At 35.8% G+C, this 9767-nt stretch overlaps 2 protein-coding genes across 2 annotated transcripts; one reads left to right on the top strand and one right to left on the bottom strand.

The window, feature by feature from the left end:
- Window positions 1-652: 652 nt before the first annotated feature.
- LOC115066579 (uncharacterized) lies at window positions 653-3782 on the bottom strand. Its single transcript, XM_049461430.1, has 3 exons — window positions 3625-3782; window positions 2237-2626; window positions 653-1049 (listed from the first exon to the last, which is right to left on the bottom strand). The coding sequence occupies exons 1-3, from the start codon at window positions 3645-3647 to the stop codon at window positions 653-655; spliced, it is 810 nt and encodes a 269-aa protein (XP_049317387.1). The 5' UTR covers window positions 3648-3782.
- Window positions 3783-6180: 2398 nt separating this feature from the next.
- LOC105232320 (protein ref(2)P) lies at window positions 6181-9702 on the top strand. Its single transcript, XM_011213970.4, has 4 exons — window positions 6181-6853; window positions 7104-8044; window positions 8113-8953; window positions 9013-9702. The coding sequence occupies exons 1-4, from the start codon at window positions 6682-6684 to the stop codon at window positions 9162-9164; spliced, it is 2106 nt and encodes a 701-aa protein (XP_011212272.2). The 5' UTR covers window positions 6181-6681; the 3' UTR covers window positions 9165-9702.
- Window positions 9703-9767: the final 65 nt, after the last annotated feature.

Below are 9767 nucleotides of genomic sequence, written 5' to 3' on the forward strand. Positions count from 1 at the left end.
AAAAGGCCACTACAAATGGCAGTGTCGGCTTTGAAGCGCTCATCATGACGCTGACAATGATGATGGTGATGCTTAGAATGCACTCACGTCGGGTGCTATATGCAGCCGGCCAAGCAAGATGTAAGACTCAACCAGCTGATCAGCAATTCAATCAAATTTAATCAAGTGTGTAATTTTTCCTTTGCAACTTTTACACGTTGGTTCAGCGAAGAAGAATTGAGAGATCATCAAAACGATCGGAGCGATCAAAACGTTCAAAGCTCAAACGTTTGACCAAGGCGACGCGCTCAACAATGGCGCACGATTTTTATTATATTTACGACTATTAGCTGATGAATGGATCGATTTCGCATACAGTAATCATTAAAGTATTGATTACAGCATAATCTATGTTATTTCATTCTTATCAAGAAAACTCATCAACTGTAGAATAAAAGCTGCGAAGGTCAAGTGGTAAAAAAGGTCAGCCAATGCTGTTACGAACATTTAATGTGAGAACAAAATTTTGTTAAAAAGGAGAAGAGAAGTAAGATCAATCACTAGTATATACTTAACTCATTGAAATTACACAAGAAAATATTTTGAAACTTGTGGAAAACAATTCCTTAGTAAAGAATATTTTCTGCAAACTCTTTCTTTCTTACAACTTATATTATATAGCCTTCGTATTACTCACCCGACACACACCTTCCACGCATACCGCCTTACGTCTATAATAGTGCGTGTAATACACTGCCGGTCTGCCACAGGTAGTCCCATCAGTCACCGACTGATTCATGCTCACGAACATGCCCGAGCCACTTGGACGACAAAACAACTCACACTCGTTGTGTTCTTTCTCATAACCCAACCAATTGTAGTACTTTTCTTTATATGCTATTCTGTTGAAGGCGGCACATTGTTCGTCACGTTGCCGCTTTTTGTTCGCCTTACATTTTTCGTCCTTGCAAAGCCGGAACCGTTTTATAATACCTCGACAACCGGTGAGGCCATTGGGTTCTGGATAGAATTCCCGGTCAATCGGAGCAGCATCAAGTGAGATCAATTTACTTAAAAGAAAATAAAGTAAAAAAGAACAATTAGATATTATAAAGTTCTGGAAAGATCAACAACCCTCGAAATTAAGGTTACTTTATATGAAAAATAAATTTGAGATGAATATAGCAACAGGTAGGGAAGATCTCAGTTCTGGTGTAGCCGAACATTTTATACTTTCGCAATTTGCAAGTTAAGAAATCACTCAGATTGACTAATATATTAGATACAAGTGAAGGACTAATAGAAGTTTAGGCGAAAGTATAGCCCTGAGTTGGTTCATTTCAATCAAGAGGATACAAGTTTATTAAGATATCACATATATTTACCGTCCTCGGATTTAGCTCATTTTCACAGTGTTAGGAGAAATATTTGGGTGACTTTACGCACCAACCGGTCAAGCTATTCCCAAGATAAAGAATTTCATCCAAAGATGGGTGCCACTTCCATTGTCCAAATTTTATACCTGCTCCTATAAAGTCTTCTTTCGACGAACAAAAACAAAACAAGTAACTCATCATCCCGTCCTGCTATATGTTGCAGAGGCGTGGACGATGACAACACCTGACGAGTCAACGTTCCAAGTTTTCGAGAGAAAGGTTCTGCGGAAGATTTATGGTACGAGATATACGACGACATTGACATAGTTCAGCGAATGAAGAGACAGCGGATACGCTGGCTACGTCACGTCATCCGAATGGATGAAAACTCTCCAGCTCTGAAAGTATTTGACGCAGTACCCGCCGCGGGAAGCAGAAGAAGACCTCCACGCCGTTGGAAAGACCAGTTGAAGAAGGACCCGGCTACACTTGGAATCTGCAATTTACACCAAACAGCGAAAAAGAAGAACGACTGGCGCGCTATTGTAAACTCGGTCAATAGGGAGATGAAGAGGTTTGAAAAATAGGTTCATGAAACCATTTTTAAAGACAGATCCACCCTGTTTCATTAAGGTCTCTATATTATACTCAAGTTATCGTTTACACCGTCGGATGGACGGACGAACAGACAGGCATCGAATTTCAACTCGTCTCATCATCCTGATCACTAATAAACTTATAACCCTTTATCTATTTCGGTTGTTGTATTGTATTTTTAGCAGAGTAACTCCTCCAAACATACAAGTATGCTTGAAAAATGTGGAAGACAGACCATAAACATCTACGACATCTTTTGAATTGTTCATTTCAATAATACTCACCGTTCGATACATTTCCTTCGGCGTATTTGCACACAAGAATTACTACATTTAGTCCACTTTTCCCAGCGATCCCAGGTAAAAGTTGTGCCCACACGTTTTATAATGCTAATAAGCTTTTTGCGTGAATGTTTTGGCCTTTCTCCGGTGGCTTCGTCGTCATCATCATCATCATCGTCATCCTGCTCCTCGTCATAATCAATATCCACATTTTCCTCTGCGCTTTCACTTCTCAAGCTCTCTTTTTCTTTACCACTGCTTAGGGTTCTTAATATTTCAGTACTGTTTGCTACTGAGGATGACTCGGAATTTTTTGGCGTAGCCGAAAGCTCGGCGCTATATGAAGAGCACGCTAGCGCGCATAAAAACACCAACAGTAGCTGCGATTTGAAACTGTTGGGAATCGAAAAATATAAAATGTTACTTACAGTTATATAATAAAGTATTATATAAATTGCATTCATAAAATATTTCGGATTCTTTGTGAAACTATTTTGTTTACATAACTTTGGAATTTGATGTGACTCACTCACTCTAACTGTCCATTTAAACGCTAATTTCGCATTTACATGCTCTAATTAGTAAATTGCCTTTATTCCACCAAAAAGGCGATACATCCATTATTTCCAATTCACACATCTTAAAACGCAGACAATAAATTAAATACAAAATTTCACGTTTTCAAAAAAAGTTGTCATTAAGACCTTTTATGTTGAAAACGGCTATTTAATTAATATTTTTTGTTTGCATTTTTATTCAATTAGCTTTTGTTGTAATCACCTAAATCAAACAATTTGTTCAAAACGCGGAAATCGGTGACAAATTGTTTGTATTCTAATTCGTTAGCGATGATCGCATCCCGACCGCACCCGAATCAATTTGCGCTTATTGCAAATTTTCTGCTTTTTTCTGTTTTTTGCATGCTTCATATAAAAATTTGCCCACAAAAGAGTTCATTGTGCTCATTAGAAAAGCATAACCCCGATTTTCTTTTTTCTTTTTTTTTTCTTTTTCTGTTTTTTTTATCTTTTTTGTCTGTTTGAGTTCGGCATTCAAACTGAATAAATTTTTTTTATTTATTTGCATGCCTCATTGGCTTAGATATTTTCTGCAAATGCTGCAATTTTATTTCATTGTCAAACTCTTTTATTATTTTTGAATTTGCCGATTAATTTTCTAAATTTAGAAAGTGATTTGCAATATTTAAAACATTTCTGCATAATAAACTTCTAGGTTTTTGCTGAGGTTGTATAAATTAATTCAAAAATCTTGTTCAAATTTTTTTTCAATTTTACCGTTATCATAAATTTATATATTTTATTTTGTATTTTCGCTTTTATTTTGAAAAATATCAGCGTAACGCCCTCCGGAATTACATGCGCTACACAAACCTTAATGCCTTTATTCGCCACATTTCAGCAATACTTTGATAAGCGTTTACAATTCGCAAGTTACGAGATCAATTCTGCTTCATTCGCGTTTTTAAATAAGCACATAAGTTCAAAATAATAAATTTTCGAAAATTTTGCTGAAACGTCCACGCTATTGAAACCCCTGTAGCCAACTGATTATGCTGTTAAAGAAGCATTATTTCTCTGGACCAATTTTCACGCCGCACAAGAAGCTTTTTATCTCAATTCTGTGGCATTTGTATAAAATTATATTAAATAGGCATTTTATATACATATATATACATGTTCACATATATTAAGGTGGCTCAAAAACGAATATTTTTTTCACTGATACTCTGAAAAATTGTATGATAGACACCTCTTAGAAAAACTCTACCAGTATGAGCTCTTGAGTGTAACAGAAAGACTTTACAGATTCTTATTATGATAGAAAAACACACATAAATCGATTCGAACGAACTTGAAAAAAACGCAAAATCTTGCAGGAAATTAAATTTTCTACAAAATGGTCTCTTACGATTTTTTCCGTAAACTTAACCGTTCAAAAGATATTAATTTTTGAAGAGTGATTATTTTAAGACAATAATTCTCTTAAGAACTTTATAACTGAAAAAGTAATAATTTTAAATTGCAAAACTCATAATTTTGTAGGAAATTTACAACTCTACAAAAATATTTTTCCTTTTATATTTTTTAAATATTTTTTTTTGAATATATATATTTTTCATTGTTTTAATTTTTGGTTCGATGATTCTTGGCAATAAACATCTCGTATACGCTTAATTTAATCCAAAAATTATTCAAGACCTAGACGTGCCTATAAACTAATTTTAACATTAACAAGAAAAAAATATTCATTTTTTTTTTACCCACCCTAAATATGTATATACATACATATATGCACACACAAAAGCCTGACATCTGCTTGACGATTGGCAGTGATAAACGGCACAATTTATCGTATATTTATAATTGCCACATGTTTAATTCAGGTATAATCATCAGTGTTTGCTATTATGGGACCTGCAAGAAGGAGAAGACACCTGCAGAAGATGTTGCGTAGTTTTTACATCTCCGTCTTAAAAGCTCAAGAGCAGAGAAACATTTTGAAATTCAAAAGTGAAAATGTTGTTGGAGGAGAAGATTAGTAGAAAACTTTTTATTATTTTTTCAAGAATTATAAATCGCACACCTGAAAAATAATTAAATTAGAAACAAGAAGCCTGTCGGCGGTCACTCAGTTCAATAAAATTAACACTCGAAATTCATGATTAAATTGAATGATGCTGGCAATTTAAATACATACATGTATTGAATTGGAATTCATTGCAAAAAAAGTATATATGTCCGAAATGAATTGGTTTGACGCTGATTTCCGAACCCGTTTTTTAGTCGAGATAAATTCATTTCCGTCTAACTTTATGCCTTTATAAACGATTGGCGAGCGTAAAGGGCTCGTGAAATCACATCATCCTGATGGAGCTTTTGATGTTGCGCAAAGTCAGCTTTCACAGCCGTATTAGCTCTGCGGTATACCAAGTTCAGACATAGCGGCATAGAGGCAGTTCCTTTTCGGGCTGTCGAAGGCGGCTTGATGCTCCTGCGCTTCTCTTTTCGACCAGCCAACCAACCAAACGGAAAGTTATATAAAAATTGAGATATCCTCTTTTTAAAAAAATTATCTGTCTTGACACTCTGAAGTGGTATTGCAGATTGCTATTATCAGTTCATTTCCAAGCCCACAAAATAACAAATAGAAAGAGATATAATTCTGTCCCAATTTGTCCAGTCAACTCAACTTTGCAAAAACACCACCATAGACAGCTGAAAATTTTCGCCAGATCCTTTTCCACATAAAAAGCTGCTCGTGTTTCGAACCACTATAGCATATATTTACTTAGATTCCATACAAACTGATCAATCAAAATTTAGTTCTTTAATGGAAAAATTTCTTATTTAACAAGATGTTTTCACGAAATTTGGCATAAACTCTTTTCCAAGACACCGATATTATCTCCGATCATACCAAGTGAATCAGATCACTATGCCAGCAATACCATTCCAGCTTGTCGTTCAATATGGACATCCGAACTAATCGGAAGTAAAGCCAAGAATCTAACTGCTCGTCTCTTTAGCCTCTTATTCACGTTTCCCTCAAAATCCGGTACGGTCCCAATTTCATGGGCACGACTGTGATGAGCAAGTGGCGTCTCATACGAAATGATAAATATATGCACCATATCTAGAACTTCGGTTTGACCTATAAATTTATGAATACTAAACTCCCGGAAATATCTAAAATCAATTTGACTTGATTTTATTGTATAGAATATTAACATATTTTTCTGATTATATTGTTTAAATTAATTTTAATATCAAGTTTGCACTATTGTGAACTTAAATCTTGTGTTGTCTCAGTCAAATACAACTCTGCTTCTATTATCCATATTCACAATCGACACAATGGCATCAGCAGTTTTCATGTTTTGCTTTTATCCGCTTCTTCGTAACATTCGTACCAATTTTTTCTCTATCTATTGGTGCATTTTCAGTTGGCAGCCTTTGATATCAGCGTCATCCTATATTATTTCACAACCGATTCTATAGTTTTTCGTCTCAACAAATGAAGTTGCACTTTTGAAGCTGGTTATTTTACATATATATTGAACCAGAAAGAGAGAAAAACTCGAACATTATTCAGTGAGTTGCAGAATTTGAAAAGAAGAACATTCACGAAAATACGCGAAGGTATACATATCAAGAAAAACCAGCAGGTATAGCGCTGAATCAGGTAACATTTAGTTGCAAGAACTCAACTGCGCAGTATATAAACTTCGGAAAAAGTGCGAAACAGGCATAGTTTGAAAGTAATTCTAGCCGTCAGGAAGTGTTTCTTGCAATAACATTCATATTTGTATATTGTATATAAATACAAGCATAAACAAACGCTTTTGCAACTAAAGATCAAGGATAACATTGTGCGATAAATCGATTATTTAATTAAAAAAATTTGAATTCATATAAAAAGTTATAAAAATGGAGCGTTTCACCAAGTTAATGAAAGTCACCTATGATGATGGAAGTGCTAAACTCAATATATACATCCAGATGCCGTCGAACAATTACAATATCCTAAAGGATACCATTTCAAACCAACTCTTTGATGAACGCAAGCTATCAAAGTTTGCATTTAAAACTACCTGGTTTGGTGAGTATATAATAGCAAAATTTGAAAACAAGTTTGAAAACTGCTTTACCAATACTCCGTAGTATTAAGTAGTATGTATGTGTTTCGTTTTCTTATCACAATTTCGTAACAAAGGCCTATGACTAATTTGTTGTTCTTCAGTTTTCATTTTGTTTTTATATATGTGAGTGGAAATCGTTCTAGATTTCACTTATAAAACGAAAATACCGGAAAATAGGATATAATTTAATTCTTAATTTACTTTAATTAGATGAGGATGGTGATGAAATCGACATTTGCAACCAAGTCGATTATGATTTGTTCCTTTATAAACGGTCGGATAGATTGCACATGTACATCACATCATTAGAACTGTGGAAGGAAACGTTCAAATATGCGGAAAAGCCGGCCCAGGATGATGATGATCCAAGTGTTTTTGTTATACACGAACGTGTAGAATGTGATTCTTGTGGTTTGTCACCAATTGTTGGTTTTCGTTACAAGTGTATTCAGTGCCCAAATTTCGATTTATGCCAACGTTGTGAGGCCAAGCACAAACACCCAGAGCACATGATGGTACGCATGCCAAAAGAAAACTCACCCAGTGTAATTGACGCTTGGATAACTAGTCCATGTGGACGCGGTAGCGGCCGGCGAGCAAAGCGTGAACGCAAGGGTTCAAATGCTGGCGGTTGCCCGTTTTTTGATATGGGAGCAGCAGGAGCAACTGCAGCAAACGACAATTGCGCTAATGATGACGCAGAGCCCAAGCTTGGAAAACATCATCACCATCATGAACGCAAACATCATCGTCGTCAAATGCGCAACGGCTTTTTGTCCCACATGTACGAAATGATGTCCGACCTTGCCGAGGGTGGCGCAACATATAGGCAAATGGATGAAAGCGACCCCAATACACCGTCAGCTCCTTCACCACCAAAGGAAAATGTATCTACAAAACCAAAAGAAGCTGATGCTGCAAGCGAAGCAGCCAAAGCCGCCTGTGAGGCAGCAGCAAAGACTGCTGAAGCAGCTACTAAAATAGCCACCGAAGTAGCAGCCCAAGTAAACAAACAGGCTGCTGGAATAACAGCAACAATCAATGAGCAAGCAGCTGCAAAAGTTTTGAATGATTTGCTCAATGCAGAGGCTGGAGTTCAGTCTAATAATGAAGATGTAGGTGCAGCTGGAGGAAATGCCACACCTAACATGGTAAGTTTTTGTAAAAATATTGGAATATTCAACATATATACATAACATATATTTCGTAAAATATACAGGCTAGCACTGGAACTTCAACTCCTACATCACAATCCGCTTCAAGCAACACTAACAATAAATCAAATGACAACAAGTCGGTGCCAGTTACACCAACTTTAGAAGATTTCGCACAATTCATTGATCCGAAATTCATGAAAGCAGGAGTAGAAATGTTTAATAATTTCAGCAATATGTTCGCAAAAATGCTCGAACCAGTGGAAGGCGCTGAGGACAACAGTTATGCATCTGCATATGCTGGTACTGGCTACCAAGCACGCAAAAGTTCTTCAGCTTCAGCAGCAAGTTCAATGCGATCGGCTGCAAGTTCCACAAGCACTAAATCGAGCGCAATTGGTAAGCAGACTACCGAAGCAGAAAAATTAAATAAAGAACAATCCAAAAATACCGGTGAAGCTGAGAAACCTATCAATCCTGATACGACAACTGTGGAACGTAAACGTTCAGTAAGCGAGGAAAATGACTGGCAAATGATTGACAAACAGGCTGCCGAGTCCACAACAAATTTACTCAATATTTCTACTGCTAGCTCGACAGAAACTATTGAAAAAATCGAATTACCCGGCGCCGTTGGCATCCCGCCAGCTACTCCAGCATCAACACCAGTTGTCGAAAACTTGTCGCCAAAGAGCAATTCCGATATAAGTTTTGAACAACTCAGCATGGATTTGAAGGATCATGTTGAAAAGGAAAATGAGCGTGCCCTTATTGAACGAAAAATTAAAATTGCTGATGTCTTAAAGGCTAAGTCTGACGTTATGACCAACAACACACCCACAACATCTGTTAACACTGGTGCTACACCCAAACCACAGAATCTAGCTGTACTCGTTTATCACAAAGGTAAGCTCGAAATGTAGAAATATTGAATAGTTTAATCTCAATTCTTCTATCCTAAACAGATCCTAGTATCAATAAAGCTATACATGCTATGATAGCTATGGGCTTTAGCAATGAAGGCGGATGGTTAACACAATTGCTTGAGTCGGTCAATGGCAATATTTCGGCAGCATTGGATTTGATGTCACCGGCACAGAGCCAAGGCAACAATTAAGATATCTGTATGCAGCTGCAAAGTCTGCCGCTCACTTAGTATTTAAGGAACATTTTTCTCTCTACAATGCTTATTTCAAAATCATAATATCCTCTCAATTACCACGTATGCATTCGTTTCTTTACTGAAACGATAAATGTGCACTACTATACTAACACTGTCAAAAGTGTATTCATTACCATGAGCCTTCATCCTAAAATCACTCTGTATACCATCCTTCTTTTACCATTCTATATATTTGTTTTTTTTTTCTTTTGTTCTTCGACCAATGAAATCCGTATTTGAATATACATACTTACAAGTACATATATATTTTGATTACATTTATCTTATGAACCAATATATATTTCATATTATTTACACACACATATTTAGTGTCAATTTATTTCATTACATGAATTTTTGAATGGCTTTGAAATGGTTTTCTCAATTATTATATAATATATACCTGCATATATAGAATTCGATAAACCTTATCCATAGAGGAATGTAATTATATCCAAAATAAAAAATAAAAATATAAAAAAAATTAAAACTATTTTGGCTTAAAATTCTATTTACGCTCTGATAATCAGAATGATGAAACGATTTAATTTAGCAATG

Source organism: Bactrocera dorsalis, unplaced genomic scaffold (genome assembly GCF_023373825.1).
Source record: "Bactrocera dorsalis isolate Fly_Bdor unplaced genomic scaffold, ASM2337382v1 BdCtg031, whole genome shotgun sequence".
NCBI classification, from domain to species: Eukaryota; Metazoa; Arthropoda; class Insecta; order Diptera; family Tephritidae; genus Bactrocera; species Bactrocera dorsalis.

Coding starts and splice junctions, on each gene's coding strand:
- LOC115066579 (XM_049461430.1), bottom strand. CDS start 3,647: ATGTGGCGAATAAAGGCATTAAG. Junction 2,627..3,624: donor TGGCGAATAAAGGCATTAAG/GTTTGTGTAGCG, acceptor GATTCCCAACAG/TTTCAAATCGCAGCTACTGT. Junction 1,050..2,236: donor CGAAGGAAATGTATCGAACG/GTGAGTATTATT, acceptor TTTTCTTTTAAG/TAAATTGATCTCACTTGATG.
- LOC105232320 (XM_011213970.4), top strand. CDS start 6,682: ATGGAGCGTTTCACCAAGTTAATGAAAGTCACCTATGATGATGGAAGT. Junction 6,854..7,103: donor ATTTAAAACTACCTGGTTTG/GTGAGTATATAA, acceptor TACTTTAATTAG/ATGAGGATGGTGATGAAATC. Junction 8,954..9,012: donor TGTACTCGTTTATCACAAAG/GTAAGCTCGAAA, acceptor TATCCTAAACAG/ATCCTAGTATCAATAAAGCT.